The sequence below is a fragment of the Lepisosteus oculatus genome, chromosome 2, assembly GCF_040954835.1.
Source record: "Lepisosteus oculatus isolate fLepOcu1 chromosome 2, fLepOcu1.hap2, whole genome shotgun sequence".
NCBI classification, from domain to species: domain Eukaryota; kingdom Metazoa; phylum Chordata; class Actinopteri; order Semionotiformes; family Lepisosteidae; genus Lepisosteus; species Lepisosteus oculatus.
The window spans coordinates 687,257-704,442 of record NC_090697.1 but is presented as its reverse complement, the minus strand read 5'-3'; the positions used below and the strand labels follow the sequence as shown (position 1 = coordinate 704,442).

Here is a 17,186-nt window from a genome sequence, read left to right as displayed (position 1 = left end):
TGAAATCAGTTTTGCACCATATGCTTTCTAGTCATTTTAACACCTGAGTAGTTAATAGGTAAGATAATTACTTATAGGTGAGATACTTATCAGCTCTTGCTTTCTAGAATTTGTGTAGCAGGTACACAGTTAACTCTGTGTCAGATGTTGTCAGCTTTCTTATAAGTAAAGTAATTTAACATCCTGCCATTTTTCTGATGCCCCTCTGTACATAATTATTTAGAAAGCTTGAATACCATCCCTGGATGACACAAACCCACATAGGAATGGAACTGATTAGCTAGCAGTCTTGTATGTTACAGTACAAATACGTTGTAAAATGATCAGAGAAAAAATAGTTAGAAACATCTACTGAGTGAGGATGTCTTGATTGAAGAGACACTTTATTAACTAATAACATTTTTCTCTGTTAATACAACATCCAAATGAGTGACAATTACACAAACACCATTAACTATAGATAATTAAATTTTAAGATATGATTTTAATTTTATAATTATACTTTCAGAATTTTTCAGTAAATATGTAGAAAAATAAAGTGTTTCAAATAGCTATCAATGTCTATGCGACAATAACCAATATATAGGGAAGATACAGGTTCGACTATCATAATTGGAGAATATTTTATGTACTGGTAGTTCAAAGCTTTTGTGCATGGTCTACTTTGTTATTATTAACATTGTTGTTTCTATTTCTGAGTTAATTTTGAAGTCACAGTCCAGCTGCTGTGCTCTGCAACAAATATTAAAAGTTAGTGTCTCAAAAGTGAGACAAAAATATCACTTTAGAGATGCCATGTAGTCTACTTCAGTTATAGTGTTAGTGTTGCACAATTGGCCACCAAGAAGAAAACCACAACACAGATGTGTGAGGACCTCAGCATCAGACATCCAGTTCTGCAGCTGTAACTCCTTAATATCCTTTTCACTAGTTGTTGCATTTGTGAAGTCCTTAGAGTTTTCTTTGCAGAAAGACGTAGTCAGAATGTGCTTCCTTGTTTGCATCTGAGTAATGTTGTGTTTTTTGTTCCCATGTGATTACTGTGATTAGACCAGGGAAACTTGCGTCTGGCTGTCTTTTGTGATGTTTGCTGTGCTTGTACACATGGAACCAATAAATGTGGGTGATTTCAGTTGCTAAACTATGTCCTAAGCCATCAGAAAAGCACTCATTCCTGTTGTTTTTCTGTGATGTTAAACCAAGCTCATTAAAGATAAGATCACTTTATTGGCCATATACAATTTCTTGTTTTAGGAATTTGTCTTTTCTAGTACCCCAACTTGCGCTCCATGAGACACAGAGGACAGGGAGAGAAACTGGGGCTCAGCCACTTATGCAGCACCCCTGGAGCAGTTAGGGTGAAGGGCCTTGCTCAGGGGCCCAATGGAGTAGGATTCCTCTGCTGAGTGCAGGATGTGAACCAGCAACCTTCCAGCCACAGACACAGATCCTTAGTCACAGAGCCACCACAATCCCCTAAGGCACTCTTTACAAGGAGCAGTAGTGATGTTCTGGGCTTACACACACTCGGTACGGCACCATGTAGTGGGCAGGGTGCTGCACTTCAGTGTGGATGAAGAGGATCCCTAGAATATGAATTCCTATGCTATAAAAGGCACCATATACTGTACATACAAATAATTATAAATTACATAAAAAACCTCAGCATAACTAGGGGAAGATTCTGAGGCAAGAAACAAGTACAAAATATAAAAAGGCCTTCAGAGAATTAAAACAAGGAACCAAGGAGTGAAAATGTATGCAATAACTACTCCAGGGTGGCTTAACATAGATACTTCTCCATCTCTTTTATGTTTCTTGTACTCATTGGATTGCACAATATGTTCGTCACTAGCCTTGTAAAGGAGCTGTTGATTTTCATGTACAGTAGTTACTGTACCTATTGTATACCGTATACTTTCATTCCTTGTGTTATTTATTATATATTTCTCATATTTGTGGGTGGTGCGGTGGCTCTGTAGCTAAAGATCTGTGCCTGTGGCTGAAAGGTTGCTGGTTTAAATCCTGTGGCTGGCAGAGGAATCCTACTCTTAACTCCAACTGCTCCAGGGGCGCTGTATAAATGGCTGACCCTGAGCTCTGACCCCCAGCTTCTCTCCCTGTCAGTGTGTCTCATGGAGAACAAGCTGGGGTCTATGAAAAGACAAATTCCTAATGCAAGAAATTGTATATGGCTGATAAAGTTATCTTATCATATCCAGCAGTGCCTCTTTGCTTTATTTGTGAGTCCCTTTCTGTGACTTTAAAACATTAATTACTGGTCCAGAGCATTTAATTATAATTGATGAATTTTGACAAAAAATTCTACTGTACCGAAATCTGCTGATTTGCTACCTCATTCTATCACATGGAAGTTTGACCTCATATATTCGGCTTCCCCTCTTGTAAATTGGTTCCTTTATTTTTTCTATTATAAAGGGTGCTACGGGAAACACTTGCCTCTGAAACAATCAGTGTCATATAAACCTACAGAACCTCTGTGTAGGTCATTGTTTTGTGATGAAAAGATTAGAACGGAAGAAAAAAAACTGAAATAATAGCTTTTACTTCCACTGATGATCACAAATATAAAATAAAAAAGGCCTTCATAGAATTAAAACAAGGATTTAAGAAGTCATGTATTACGCTATAACTACTCAAATATGGTTTAAGACAGATCATTCTTTCATTTGTTTTATGTTATTATATCATTAGCTCAGGGGACAGTATTGAGGGAAACTGCTCTTCGCTAGATCACACTGATTGCCTGGTAATGAGGGAGATTACCAGACAGGTTAGAAGGTCTGAATGAGCTCCTGTCAAATGCAAATGTTCCTATTTATGTTATTAGTAAAATGTCCAGTAGGCAATGAACGAATAACTTCTTGTTAATCTGCTTCTGTGCATTTCCAGTACCCACCCGCTAATTTCCACAGAGAAGAAAGGCTGAACCAGCTTGAGCTTGAAATCGCTCTATCGCAGTGTCCTTATTAGAGCAGGCAAGGTAGTGCCTGGAGAGCTGTGACTGCATTCTGATAAACGAAACTGGTGCTGAGGCTGCAAATGAGCTGAGGTGTCATAAGCGCCAGTGTGCTGCCTCTGTTCTCTGTCTTCACCAGCACTGAGGGCAGGAGCATGACGTGAGTGACTCCAATCTCCGGGAGTACAATAGGAATGAGAACATTGTCCTAGTGCCCACTTTCTCAGCTGGCAATTTTTCTTAAAGCTCTTCCCAGATTATTAACTGCAGATGGGCCAGTGGCACAGCGTAATCTAAAATGCTTTACTCTTTTTTGTCAAGGAAGGAAACCACTAATCAGTCTCTTTTACTTGTAGTATTTGACTTATGTACAGTATGGTTTTAGTATCGCCTCCTAAAACAGTACAGAATATCCTCCCAAACAACCCCCAAAAAACTGGTAAGGTGCTCCTAAAATGTCAATTACACCTGCAATGTGCTGGAAATTTCTGGACATTCACAGAGGTCAGCTTAGTGGAAATATGAAATTTTTCAGTGGTTGTCTCACAAGACAGGAAGAGTCTATCCCTTTGACTCAAGTTTGTCTTCAAGACCCAGTTCCACTTTCTGTTGGTGGTTTGTGTTTCATGTCAGTTCCTGTCAATAAACCCTCAAGTCAGAACTGACACATTAGTCAGATGTGATGCTTCCTTCAGTGACTCACCACAGGCTTGTACACCAGTAAACACATCAGGCTCCATTCCCAAAGAACACCAATGAACGGCCTGATTGACGATTACTTTACAGTCCTCAGGAGTCATGGAAAACTGTGCCATTTCAGCTCCTTTAGGGAGAATGGGTCTCTAATGGGTGGCAAGGTGATGCAGTGGTTAGCATTGCTGTGGCCCTGGGCTCAATTCCAGACCTGTGGTGCTGTCTGTGTTGAGTTTGTACGTTCTCTGTGTTTGTGTGGGTTTCCTCTGGGTCCTCTGGTTTCCTCCCACAATCCAGGGAGAACCTGTTAGGTTCACTGGCTTCTGGGAAAACTGGCCCTGGTGCGTGTCTGAGTGTGCCCTGCATGCACTAATGAGGAACATACTGTTCTCTAATATTTTAGTAGGGCATGTTATTTGTTATTTTAATAAATGTGTTGAAAGTACTACAGTATTAAGTTATGTTTATGTTGTTCTGGAAAGAAAATTGTAGAAACTGGACTATAGAGCATAAATATAATAAGATTTAAGGAATAGATTATAGCTAAATCATGATTGTGGTTGATTGACATTGGTAGTTCTCCTAGACAAGAAATTCATTTTAACTAAAAGAAAGAACCGCAAGTTCCCAATCTTGCTTCTCAACGGTCAAACAGTTTTTGAACAAGTAAAAAAAAAGTACATTTCAAATGGTTGAACTGAAAATACGTACTGTATTGGTTGCAGGTCGCATATTAAGCTGATTTATGTTTTGGAATGTTTAGTTTATAAAACACGTTGTAGCGGTAATTAAATGCAGCTATCTCGTGTAATTACCTTTCAAAGCAGTTTCGAATATAGTATTTGACATGTGGATAGGCGCTGTTTAACGATGAAACAGGACCAAGTGCGAAGCGGTCACAGAGCACGACCCCGGGGACGGTGCAGGATGAGCCGTGTGCGCTGCAGTTCACTGGAAAGCCTACAGCAGGTACTGTACTCCAGTGTCTGACCAAGGGGTTATTCAAGACGAGCTGCAAGCTCATCAGGTCACAGCAGAGAAATCCTGTCTTGTCTTTAAATAAACCTGGGTCAATTTCAGCTCTTTTTTTACACCGGGAATTGGAGAATTTCGAAATAATGCAAAACAAAACACTTGCAAAATTGTATCAAAAAGGACGGTCATCAAACTTGTATTAATCTAGTCACTTCTGTATTCACTCCTTTTGAACCTACGTTGATAAATCTGTTTAGATAAAACGAGAAGACGCTATTTGGTTCAGTATTTAGGTAGGAAATTAATCAAAGGACTGCAGCCGGCTATTATGTGAAAGAAGCGGGATATCGGGTTCAACAGCAGGGCTAGGGTAGCTTGTTCCACACTCCCACAGCCCTTTTTATTCAGCAAATGTTTTTAATTTATTTTTTATGCTTTCGATTTCATGGATTTTACAGGTGAACGGGGAAATCAACATTTCTTCGCCATATCTATCATTTTCCAGCAAATTAGGAAAGGACAATGCGTTACACCTAATTCAGTCTTAGATTTCTTTTCACGAGCGTTTCTACACATTTTCAAAGATAGGAAATCACAAACACATTCAATGTTTAATAACTACTTAAAACAATGTTATGATGTTAGAATATACATTGTGTAATTTGTAAATTGCCTTGAAATAATAATGTAGTTAGTATGCTCCTTAACATTATAGACGGAATAGTGTAGCTGCAGAATAACCCAACATAGTCTGGATCACGTTTGTTAAATGACAATTTAATTTATTTCCATGTAGTTAAACACTTGGCTGGTCGGTGGTCGGGCAGTGCGATATTTTGCAATACGAGCTGCTATTTTGAGCGCGCCTCACGCCTTACAGTAATCGAGAGCTGGGGAACGCGAGCGTGACGCCCTGAAACGCAACCGTAGCGTCACAAACATCACCTGGTTGCGGTTCGGGCAGGCTCTCCTCCCGCCAAGGAGACGAGAGGAGACGGGCGCTCTGCGTGCGCGAATGTGCTCTCCATGAACCGACAGCTTGTTTCCTGTTGGTCGTGGTGCTGCTCTTTCTCCGTCAGTTTTGAGCGGTGTGGGAGGAGACAGTGCTCTGATTGAGCCTTCCCCGGAGACGCCGGAGCGGCTGTGGCCGTGAGATCACATCCTCGGATTACAGTAGCCAGCGAATGCGCCGTGCGTGGTACCCAGATTACAGCCCTGAAAGAGACGGTTTCCGATTTTCTGGGATTGTCTGAAACGCTTATCTCACGAAAACCGGGTTCCTCAAACGGTGGACCGTCCGCTCGCCACACCGAAACATGGGCTGCAGTTAGCGGTTTGCTTCCAGATCCCTGGGTTGCGCTTGCCTGCTGTCGGCTGGAATTGCCCCTCGGTTGTACCACCGCAATCGAGCCATCGCGCAAACTACAATGTGGGGGAGAGTCGCCTCTGATTACGAAGATGGCTTTGATAACTACAAAGCAGGTAAAGTTTTTATTTCTAAAAATAATTCTTAAGAAGGACATTGTGGCAGGATTGGGTTTCTGAAATTAATGCATTTTAATCGACATTTAAATGTACCGCATACTGTACTCGGACCTTAAATATGGAGTTTTATCAGAGTATATTGAAGTTGTTGCAGTGATAATACTTTGAATGCTAATCTGTGATTTTAGGAACAAAACGCGGATAAATCATCGTGGTGTAAACCCTTTCAGAATTCCCTAAGTATCGGCAGATAATTTTAAGCATGCCTGCTGTCCATGCAGCTCAGCCTGTAACAGGGAACGCGTACTCGGTGTAATAATGTAGCTGGCCTGCGTCAGAGTGGAGCCGATGGCGAGACGTGGTGTGGGTCGCGGTGCTGTGTGAAGCCAGAGGCTGTGTGAGTCCGCACGGGCTCACATCTGCTGCCACGTGAATGTTAGCCACTGTTTCTTTGAGAGAAGTGATGATGCATTTTGTTGCGGCTCGGGCAGCAGTGTTTCTTTGAGAGAAGTGATGATGCATTTTGTTGCGGCTCGGGCAGCAGTGTTTCTTTGAGAGAAGTGATGATGCATTTTGTTGCGGCTCGGACAGCCCGTCACAGTCCGTCCGGCGACGCGTGTTCTTTGTCTGCAGGCTGTGACAGGGAGCGCGCCTGTCGCTATCGACGGCAAAATACATGGGGCGTTTTACGTGTTAAATACGTGCAGAACGCATGCTTTAAATGTATGGGACTGAGGATACGCTTACAGAGCAATATAAAATGCTCGCTATGGTAAATTTATTATTGGGGCATTAATTATTTATTTTATATAATAAATAAATGGTTTAAATTAAGATCTCTTAGCGGGTCTTCGGGGCTTTATTTTACTTCAGAACACGAGAAAACTTGACGCTGAATTTACATCTTCAACTGGCACACAAGCAGGCCTCTGTTACTTTCAGTTTGAGTTGTGTGTGGAAATCACCGTTGACTATTTCAGTCTCTTTATTTAGATGGCACCTTGAAATTAATGAGACCAGCAGAAAGAGTCCACAGACACCCTCGTGTTAGTTACTCTGTTTATTTGAACTGCAGTGGGTTGTGCTTGTTGATCAATAAGTCTTTACAATGTATGCTTTTTAAATTAACTAATGTTTTTTCATTACAAATATATAGGGGACTCTAAATCACAGATACGTAAGTGAAATAAGCTAGGTTTCAGTGTTAATATTTAGTGTTAGGTTTCGGTCATCTAAAACCTAGCTCTTAAGATAGTACCTTCAGGCCCTTTTAAAGTTGATCTTCAAATGATTTTGGGGGGAATTACCAATAAAACCAAGACTAGACTAGTTTTCACACAGCACTAAGGACTGATGTTTTTTTTAAATAAGTGCTATTATAGTAAATAGTATAGTAGTAAAAGCAACAGTGTTGTTTTTACAGTCAGTTGCACCATATGTGTAGTTAATCATTTATCAACTTTTCTTGTACAGCTAGATTTAATTTGAGCGCTTTGCGGTTTTCAGGTGGTAAAATGCGTTGCTTGACATGAGGTGAAACATAAGCTGGAGGAATATTTTATGAAGGTTTCTGTGTTTTAGTTGGTTCATTTCATATCACCGCAGAATAAAGTGTTGGACACAAGTATTGGCTGCAGCCATGTCGTTCTTGCTTTTCACTAGCTGTGCTGATCAGGGAATGAAGTCCAGCCCCCCGGGTCGAAAAGGGCAAAGGGGAGAGGGTCATTTCTGAGTAGAGGAAACCAACGTTATTTTTGTGGTGACTTAAAATTAGTTTTCCTGTTAAAAGTCAAAATAGGGCTGCACTGCGTTCACAAAAAAATGTTTGTAATACTTGTATTGACTTGAGAAAAATGATCTTTTTTTACAGCAAGTTTTCGCAAGTTTTCTGATGACTGTTTTTGTACGTCTTCTACAGCGCATGCTAAGAGTCCCTGTTAGAGATGCTGCAGGTGACAGACTTTGTTGGGACGGGCTGTACAGTATGTGTGTGTCCTGGGGGAGGTGATTAGGGTGAGATGGCTTAATCCTCCTGCCCTTATTTCCATCAGCCCTGAGCTACAGCCAGCAAAGTATCAGTCACTAATAATCAAGGCCACACTGTCTCCACACCAAGAGACTTTGTGAAATGCTCAGAAAGCCTTTCCTCTGATTAAGCGTGCTCAGACTATAGTATCTCTGGCACATTGCTTGGAGGACAGTTTACATATTCAGATCTGAGCTCTGTCTCCCGGGCGTCTCATCATGTCACTGTGAAGAATTCAGAATGTAAGGACACGAGAAAGATTGCAGACAAGAGGAAGTAATGCTGCTCTTCCAATTTGTACAGTTGCTTGTAATTAAGTGATCTGAGGAAGACATCTAGCTTTTTCTTGAAATAAGACTCTTGTTCTCACTTTCAAATTCTCGTCCCACCTGTAGCTTGCGTTTGTTTTCTCTGGCTTTTGTTTCACTTCCGATTCTTAAGTGGATTTTGCTGATGTTGTTGGTGATTTTGAATACTGGAATTAGGTCTCCATGCAGTCTTCTCTGTTCAGAGCTAAACAGGTTCAGGTGAGGTGACAGCAGGGAACTGGGTCATTGTGTGAGCTGTAAAGGAACATGAAGAAGTTGGACCTACAGTATGGAGAAGAATCCTGTACACCACACCCACACCCTAACCCTTTCTGGACTCGTGCTTGAGTACAGTAGGCTGTAGTTCTGTTGTCCTCCATCATGTATAGTAACACTTTCTTAAATAAAGCATTTTGGAATAAGTGAAACTACTTTGTGTTTGACTGTGTCTGGCATTTTGGAATTTCAGTCTCTGCTTTTAAAAAAATATCACTAAATATCAGTTAAATGTAGGAGTGTGCCATGCATGTTTTCTCTTTCAGTTAGGAGATTTTCAGAAGAAAAAGTTCAGTAAATGTGTTAGAACTGTATTCGCCTGATGTAGATCTGGAAATCCAGTGGCTGCAACAAACAGCACAGCTGGATGACATTAGAAACGTTAGCAAGTCCCAGTGTCTGCTTGGCACAGGCAAAGCTAATTTGAGCAACCAATTTCAAATGGATTTCCTGCTCAAACCAGATTAGAAGATGAAAGGGGGCTGAGAGTCTGGAGCACCTCCACAGGAAGTGTGATGGGGGTTACTCTTAACTAACCCAGTTTAGTGTAGACAGCAGTGGGGAGAACATGTGCACATGTGAGACATGGGTCTTGAAGCAGTTCCTCAGGCCCTTGAAGGAAAGTGATTCTGTTTAAAATCTGTGCTTCTGTTGTTTTCATGATAGGTATGTACTGATATGCATGTTCACTAGATCAATAATATTGAGTAGTATACACGAAACATCATCCTGCTGATGATTGTTTTAATTATGATGTTCTCTATGTCTTGCTCCTACCTAGAACAGGATCATATATGTACATCAGAGCACTGTTTTAATTTACACAAAACACCTTGTACAATAGAACTTGTCATTTTGAATTGACATTCTGTCATCTCTTCTTTTTTTTTTAGAAATCATTTGATCATTTTTCTTTTCTTTTTTTGTCAATTAGTGATTAAGGCAAATAGATTTTAATGTATTTTTGCTTCAAGGGCAGTTTTTGTTATTGTGCTTCCATTACTCTCAACAGAAATTTCCTGTTTATTATTACTCGTACAGACAGTGAAAAGAGGATTTTTATTTTGAAGTTTGAATTGTAAACAATGAAATGTGGGAAGATATTGCTCTTGAAAGGGGATGTTCATGTGCTTCCTCAATTTTTGCAGAGTGACCATCCCATGAAAGAAACTGATCCGCTTACTCATTTGTGTTGTGTTAGTGTGTTGAACATTTGTATGCTGCTCTGTGTGTACTAATGGGGGAGGGAGAACAAAGCAGGACATGTCTCTTTGGAGTGACTTTTTGCCACTCAGTTGCTATTTTGTAAGCTTTTGTTCTTGGCCGTGCAGACAGAAGCCTTGAGGTTTTACTGCGGCTGGTTAGAGTTGATCCTTTGTAATTACCCAGTAAGCTGGCCAGTCAGACGGTAGACGCTACCGTCTGTCAAGTAAGAGATCCTTAATTTCCATTAAGATTATTGTTGAGTACTGCCTGTTCGAGCCGAGTAAAGAAACTATTCATAAGGAAACTGCTGCTGTTTTAAAATATCACTCTGGACTCCATATATAGCTGCTGTGCCTCCTACCAAAGGAGAAAATCGTGTCTTTAGGAATCTGACTGATTTAACTGTCAGTTAGTTTCTCAAATTGTTTGAGGGTTCTCACAGACTGTCTGCTCCAGAGGGGTCACGCGGTATATTTTTGAGTGATTTGATTCCGCTGATGTTTCGGAAGTCGGGCCTTGCCTTCGTGATGTTGCGACTAACCTGCTCTGTACCCCTGTTTTGCTGCAGGTCTCGCCGCGCCCTCTCCAGGATGGCCCCCTGTGTGCGCGTCGGCGTGGCAGGCCGCAGCCTCGACTGGGGGCAGCGGCGGTAACCGAGGGAGACGCCTGAGCGCCGCCTCCGACAGCGGGGACACGGGCATAGGCACGTCCTGCTCCGACAGCATTGAAGGTCAGAGCTGTAGTCCTTCAGCAGACCCCGTCATCTGATTGATCCTTTATCTGAAGCAAAACTGTTGTTGAAATGTTGAGATATGAAAGAAGACTTGATTTTAAACAATTGCAGGATTGAGTTCCAAAGTCACTGTGAAAACGTTACAGATGTCTGTGAAACACACTCTGACTCTTGGAAGGTGTCTGTGGGCCTTTCCCCTCATTTAATGTTTTTCATTCTAAAGGTCAGTGGAAACTCAGATTCCGTTCATGGTCATTTTCTCTCTGGCTTACGGGAGTCACCTTTGATTTGTGTTTTGGTAGTTTGAAAGCAAGATCCATTGTAATAAAACGCTAAAGCAATGGGTCGATGGGATTATGAGATGGATACGAGTTGCAGAGGAACTGTGTAGGAATTGTCTCGCTCATATGAAAACTGTTGCACAAAAACAAATGCCGCTGTTAAGAAATAATCTAATAAAGTAGTGGCAGTTATATTTCCATAAATGAAATATTTTTTACAAATGTAAAGTCTGTTTTTCCAGGGATGAATCCTGCTAAGTTAGGAGGTAATGGCTAGACTGTTATTAAATGAAAGGAGTTTGAAATTGTATAACAAAATTGTGGTTCATTGATCTTGTGCCACCATCTGACCATATTTTAAGATAAGATCACTTTATTGGCCACATACAATTTCTTGCATTAGGAATTTGTCCTTTCCCATACCCCAGCTTGCTCTCCATGAGAGAGACAGACGGGGGAAAGAGAAGCTTGCGGTCAGAGCGCAGGATCAGTCTTTTATACAGTGCCCCTGGAGCAGTTGGGGTTAAGGGCCTTGCTCAGGGGCCCAACGGAGTAGGATTCCTCTGCCAGCCACAGGGTTTGAACCAGCATCCTTCCAGCCACAGGCGCAGGTCCTTAGCCACAGTGCCACTGCTCCGCCCAACTTAACTGTATTATGTACAGTATTATCTAATTATATATAATAAATGTAATATATGTATACAGTATATATACATTATGTATTAGTTCAGGTGGGTAGCTGCGTCAGCATGCGTTGGGTGCAAAGGAACAAATAATAGGTTTATTCCCTGCTGAAAAGAGAAGACAGAAAACACAACGTTTTGGCCGTGGAGCCTTCTTCAGGTGTGAGAAAGACAAGGCAGTAAGCAAAAGTAATGTAGCGGGAGAACAAAAGCTGGGAGAGAAGAGGGGTGGGAGCAGGGGACAGAAAGAGAGGCCAATCAGGAAGTGTGAAGTCAGGAGAGGTGAAGAGAAGTGTGAAATGTATTATATTATGTATTAGTTATATATTAAATATGTATTACATGTATTAAATGTAATACATTATGTATTAGTTCAGGAGTGTAGCTGCAAAGGAACACCTGAAGAAGCCTCCACAGCCGAAACGTTGTTCCTTTTTTCTCTTTCCAGCATGAAATAAACCTTTACTTGTTCCTTTACATTTTATATTTATAATATTATATATGTATTGTATATTTGTTGCCAGGATGATGTGTACCAAGCTGAAGTATGGCCTATATATTAAAAAAGTATCACGTATAAGCAAACGTACAGTATCAGTCATTAAGCAAACTGAATTATAAAGGGTCAGTTTGCTTGATGATGAAATCTCTCAACTTTCAGTTTACTTGGTGTGGCAGATTCCAGGAAGTCGATTTTGAAAGTCTTTTCTAACACACTATTCATGTGGCCCTCTTGGTTGAAAGTTTCTATCAGAAATCAAGCGCTATTTCTCTACCAGTATAAGTGTTGGGTTTGGAGTTGTTAAGCCTATACAGTGTCTGAACAGGGCCGGTCTGAACGTTGGAAAGAAAAAAGTAGAAAATCCCATGCAATCACCAGAGGCCTGCATATATAATACTTGCCATTTGCTGCTGTTGATTCCACAGATACATTTGTGTCCAGAATCCAGTAAAACCTTCTGACAAATTTGGGTAGTGTAGGAGCAACATTATAATGTATTGTAATAATAATAATATAATGTAATAATTAGACTGAACTACTAGAGCTGTCTCTGTGGAGAGTACGAGGGGTTGGTGGCATGAACACTTCCTAAAATACCTGGGGTCAGTTAAAAAGAGGCCTGTCAGGACAGCAGTAAAGGTTACGTTACTCTTTGGTGTCTGTTAAGTACCGTTAAAATTAAAGAGGAAAAACTCGCCAGTAACTTCAAGGAGGTTAAAATCTACCTAGATATTGTAGATATTGCATCTGGATTATGGTGAAGGAGGTTTCACTAGTTAACTGAACTCCATGTTTTATTAAAGTTCTAGCCTACTTGTGTAATTAAAAAAATACATATACCATAAACACATCAGAACTTTGAATTAAATGCTCCAGAAGTGTGAGCATCTGTTGTAGCTGATTCAGTCACTTTCATTGATTGAAAATCAGTCATTCAAAACCATGCTTTCAGTAAAACAACTATGTTAATAACATTATGTTATTAACAATAGCAGATAAATACTTTACCTTAAATAAAATATTTGCTTTTCTGAAAAAAAAAAAATCTTTGTTTAGGAAGATATTTGACTTTATTATGAAACTAATTCTGCAGTTCAAAACGAGATTTAGAAATCGTAATATACTTTATTCAATTCTTGCCTTTTGTTTCTTCCTACTTTACAGTAGACCTTTTTTTTACAAAAAAGCATTTTAAATTGTTGTGAATTGGTCAAAAGGAGTTGAAACATTGTCTGCAGTATTCATTACCCAGTCGGTTTTGTAAAGCAGATTTTTCTGTTTAATTTGTTGATACATAGGGATCCAGAGTTTTATCTAACTGATCTTGGAGAACACTATGACCCTCTGCAGGACAAAGTGGTGGCTGAAGTGGGTGAATGATAATTTTATCATAATGTACTGTCACTAGTTTTCTGAGGGATATGATTGTGAAATATATACAGTGATTTTACATAGAGGTTCAATACAAATTGACCAAGACATATTTGACATCTATGTAGAATATATCTAGCTTTTTTATTTTTTCCTGTTAGTCGTAAAATCTAATTTAGAGGGAAGTAAAAAATGGATTACTTTTAAGGTGAAAACCTTTGTTGTTGTTTATTCAGGTTTGTTTCTCCTAGTGTATACACTGTATATAAGAACACCTCAAGAAGATTCCCTGTCCAAACATTTTTTTTTCTTTTTCATTTTCTACTTTTTTTCTTTTACTTTTTTTGACAAAGAGTGTCCAGAATTGCGGAGTCAAGGTAGCAGGCATGTAATTTGCAGGATTAGTTTAGATTGCAGGCTTTAGTTAAGTGAATTGTAGCACTGGTAACTTTAGCAAAGATTATTGGGCAGATCTGCTTTTTCAAAACAGGTGGACATTTTGTTAATTTGTATTATAGAATAATCCCGTTTTGGTACCTTTGCTTAGATAATTGAGATCTTGTGTTGGATAACCCATCTGTTTTTTTATGCTAAATCTGTGGTTTCAGTACACACGTTTAGAATTTTGAATCCTCTGTAAAACTGTAGTTTTTCTGTAATGGTGTAGGATCTGCATTGCAAGAGACTGCATGTTTGTAACATTGGTATGTGCTTTTCATATTGTTAATAAGAAGTATTTTAAACGAAATTACAGTGGGATGCTGTTATAAGAAACGTGCAATTATTAAATGTTTTTGCATGAACTACATTCATAGAGCAATCTGAAATATTAGGTGAGCCTGTAACAGCTGGCTCTCTGCAGCATGGCCTTGCCAGTTACAAAGGGCCTTTGGAATTTGTAAAGGTGAATAATTCATGCATTTCTGAAATGGAAGACAAAGCAGTTTTTCCATCACTGCCAGGTATTGCATGGTATTTACTCTGAAATCTTTTTTTATCAAAAAGGACATGTCTAATTTAAGTTTTAATAGGAAATGGAATGGTTTTCTTCAACTTGGGTAGTAATCGTTTTTGAAAACCTCTCATATCACTAACCAAAGCCTCTAATCTGACATGACAATTATTCTCAAATATTTTTTTAGATAGAATTAAAGATAGAATAAAGTCACAATGTGGTGAATATGTCAACACAAGAAAAAGGCAGGCTTACCCGATATAGCCTATCATTCAGACATAGTGAGGAATTAAACGTTAATGTTGTGAATTGAACCATCTGAGCTGATTAATTAGTATATTACGATATCACTTGGAAGTTATGTGTACGCATTATGTTAATTTAAAGTAAATTACTGCAAAAAGAGAGTCATTTTTTAAAAATGATTATTAATTACTTTAATTTAAAAATTAATTCTGCTCTTATGGTTTATTAAGTCCTGCCATGGAGATCGAAAGCATTACAGTTATAACCTTGTGCTATGATAATTATGACAAGATTGGTCATCAACTCTCATTGCTGGTTTTGACAATTGTGAATCAGGATTTGCTACTGGGGAGTTGTATAGAGCAGGTTGTAATCACAGCTGTGCTGTTGCAGGTCTCACTCAATATTTATTGGTCAGTCACCTCTTGGTAGAGCACACAGGGTGCACTTGGTAGTGTAATATCAATTAATAGAATATATTTCAATTGAATGTTTTGGTTCGTATTATTTTTAATTTCTTTGTCTTTTATCCAAAGACACTTTGTGCCCAGTGTCCCACGAGGGATTAGAACTTGAATCCTTCCAGCTGATTTATTAAATGTAACCATACCCTTGCAGTTTTTCACAATCAGTCTAGTGCAAAGTAAGTCTGGTCAAATGAGAGTACTTGAAACACATGATCAGTCTTTTGATTACAGTTAATTTGTGTTTTCTTCTGTAATGTTGACAGATAGCTATTGATACGCTTTGCATGGAGAAACAGCACTGCTAAATTATTCACAGCCTAGTGTTCTGTCACATGTCTTGGGGGTATGTGCATGACACATTTTAAAATAATTTCCTGAATTATATTATTGATGGGAAAATTGTATTTCCTTTTATTCATATTTATTTTCCTTTAATTATTATTATTATGTAATTTTTTATTATTGTGTAACAGCTCATATTTACATGAGAAAACTGAAAATTTCTCCACTGTCAATACACAGAGCAGTAATTAAAAATAGCTGTCTCTACAGTTTTTTCTATAATATAAAGGTTTAATTGTTCCTGAGGCCTCTTTAGGTACAAGTTACTCTTTTTGTAGAGATGCATGCTTCTATAAAGATTTCACACTTGTTTACAGTAGCTGTTCTTTTTTCTTCATGAGTTTTTAAGTATTTGAGTTTTAATTACAGTAAGAATATGTAAACTGAGCAGTTAACATTCGACCTTCTTTAAGTGCTTGCTGTGCATTACCCTTCTTCTATGGTGATGGTTGCTAAAGTTTCAGATTTGTTTTAATGCAGTCCCTGACTTATACAGTCCTCTGTCAATTCACAGGACATCCTGAAGTTGACTTCACTGGCTTTAATCCTCCACACGCGCAGAGTACTGCTGTTCCTGGAGCTGCTGTGTTATTGCTCTGTCCAATACGCGGTTTACGGATGGCTTGTCTTTGATGCCACCCCGATCTTGCCACATATTAATACAATCTGTGCAAAATAATTACATTAAAATATACTTTGGGATAGTCTTATTTTTGTTTTGTTTTTATTGTTCGGCAGAGTATTGCACATTTGTTCTTAAAAATGTATCCATACCTCAATCTGCACTACCAGTACCTTTCAGTCACACAGAAAACACATTTATCTTTCTTTCTGTTAAAACTATTAGTTTTGATTTCTTCTCATGTATCCGTTGTAATTATGTTATGACCTAATTTTGGTCCATTGGAACGTAATGAGCCTCAGGACATTTATCTATTGAGGTCATCTTTTTTTCATCCTCTATTTGCTTTGCATCCTGGATACCCACTGCTGCAGTATGTGGCTTGGTGTGAAGGGGTTGGACAGTGCTGAGCACACGTTATCTTTGTCCATCTTTAACTAGTTTAAAAAAAGCAACTGTAAACTATTTTCCTCCTTCATACTGGGAGAGAGAGTGAGCTAAAATTGTCTTTGGATCATCAAAGTCTTCTGTAAACAGTTGTCAGAATTAAATCCTCCTGTAATGTCTTTTGATAGATGGGGTCTGTTCTTCAAGAGTAACACTTGTATTTTTTGGTGGCGGTTCAAGTTGTCTTGTTTTCCAATATCGATCATCAGAGCAATAAAGTAATTCAGAAACCCTGGGTACGGACGGTGGTGAAATGCGTCTCCGTTCAGTCTCAGCATGCCTGTCTGTGCTCCTCTCCTCTAGTGGGACTTGTGGGGTTCAAGAAGGTCTCAGATAGCTGCCCATCATGTACCCCAGGGAGCCTGGTTCTCAAAAAAAAATGATCCCTTCCTGAAAAATAGATGATATCTCTCTCAAGGGCCACTTCCCTTCTGCTTAACCTTGAAAATACTCCTGCTTCAGGATCTCTGATTTATCTGTTAGTGTGAGACTACTGTTACATCTGCTCGATAACCTTTTCCCCCTCTCAGCCTCAGATCCCACTTCAGCCTCCACAGAACAGAAACTGAAAGAATTTGAACCCGTTTT

General features: G+C 39.3%; 1 protein-coding gene and 1 long non-coding RNA gene across 5 annotated transcripts in view; both read left to right on the top strand.

The window, feature by feature from the left end:
• cep85l (centrosomal protein 85, like) overlaps positions 1-17,186 on the top strand; it is a 92,663-nt gene that overhangs the window by 8,151 nt on the left and 67,326 nt on the right. For 3 of the 4 annotated variants that reach the window (XM_069195590.1, XM_069195600.1, XM_069195594.1), the window contains one exon: positions 10,518-10,679. In XM_069195590.1, coding sequence (XP_069051691.1) covers positions 10,518-10,679 — 162 coding nt within the window. Of the gene's footprint in view, positions 1-5,615; positions 6,131-10,517; positions 10,680-17,186 lie in introns of those variants that run through there. The other variant, XM_069195591.1, reaches the window with a different exon arrangement.
• Positions 13,263-16,239, top strand: LOC107078818 (uncharacterized). Its single transcript, XR_001479799.2, has 2 exons — positions 13,263-13,516; positions 16,044-16,239. It is a non-coding gene; the product is annotated as an uncharacterized lncRNA (long non-coding RNA).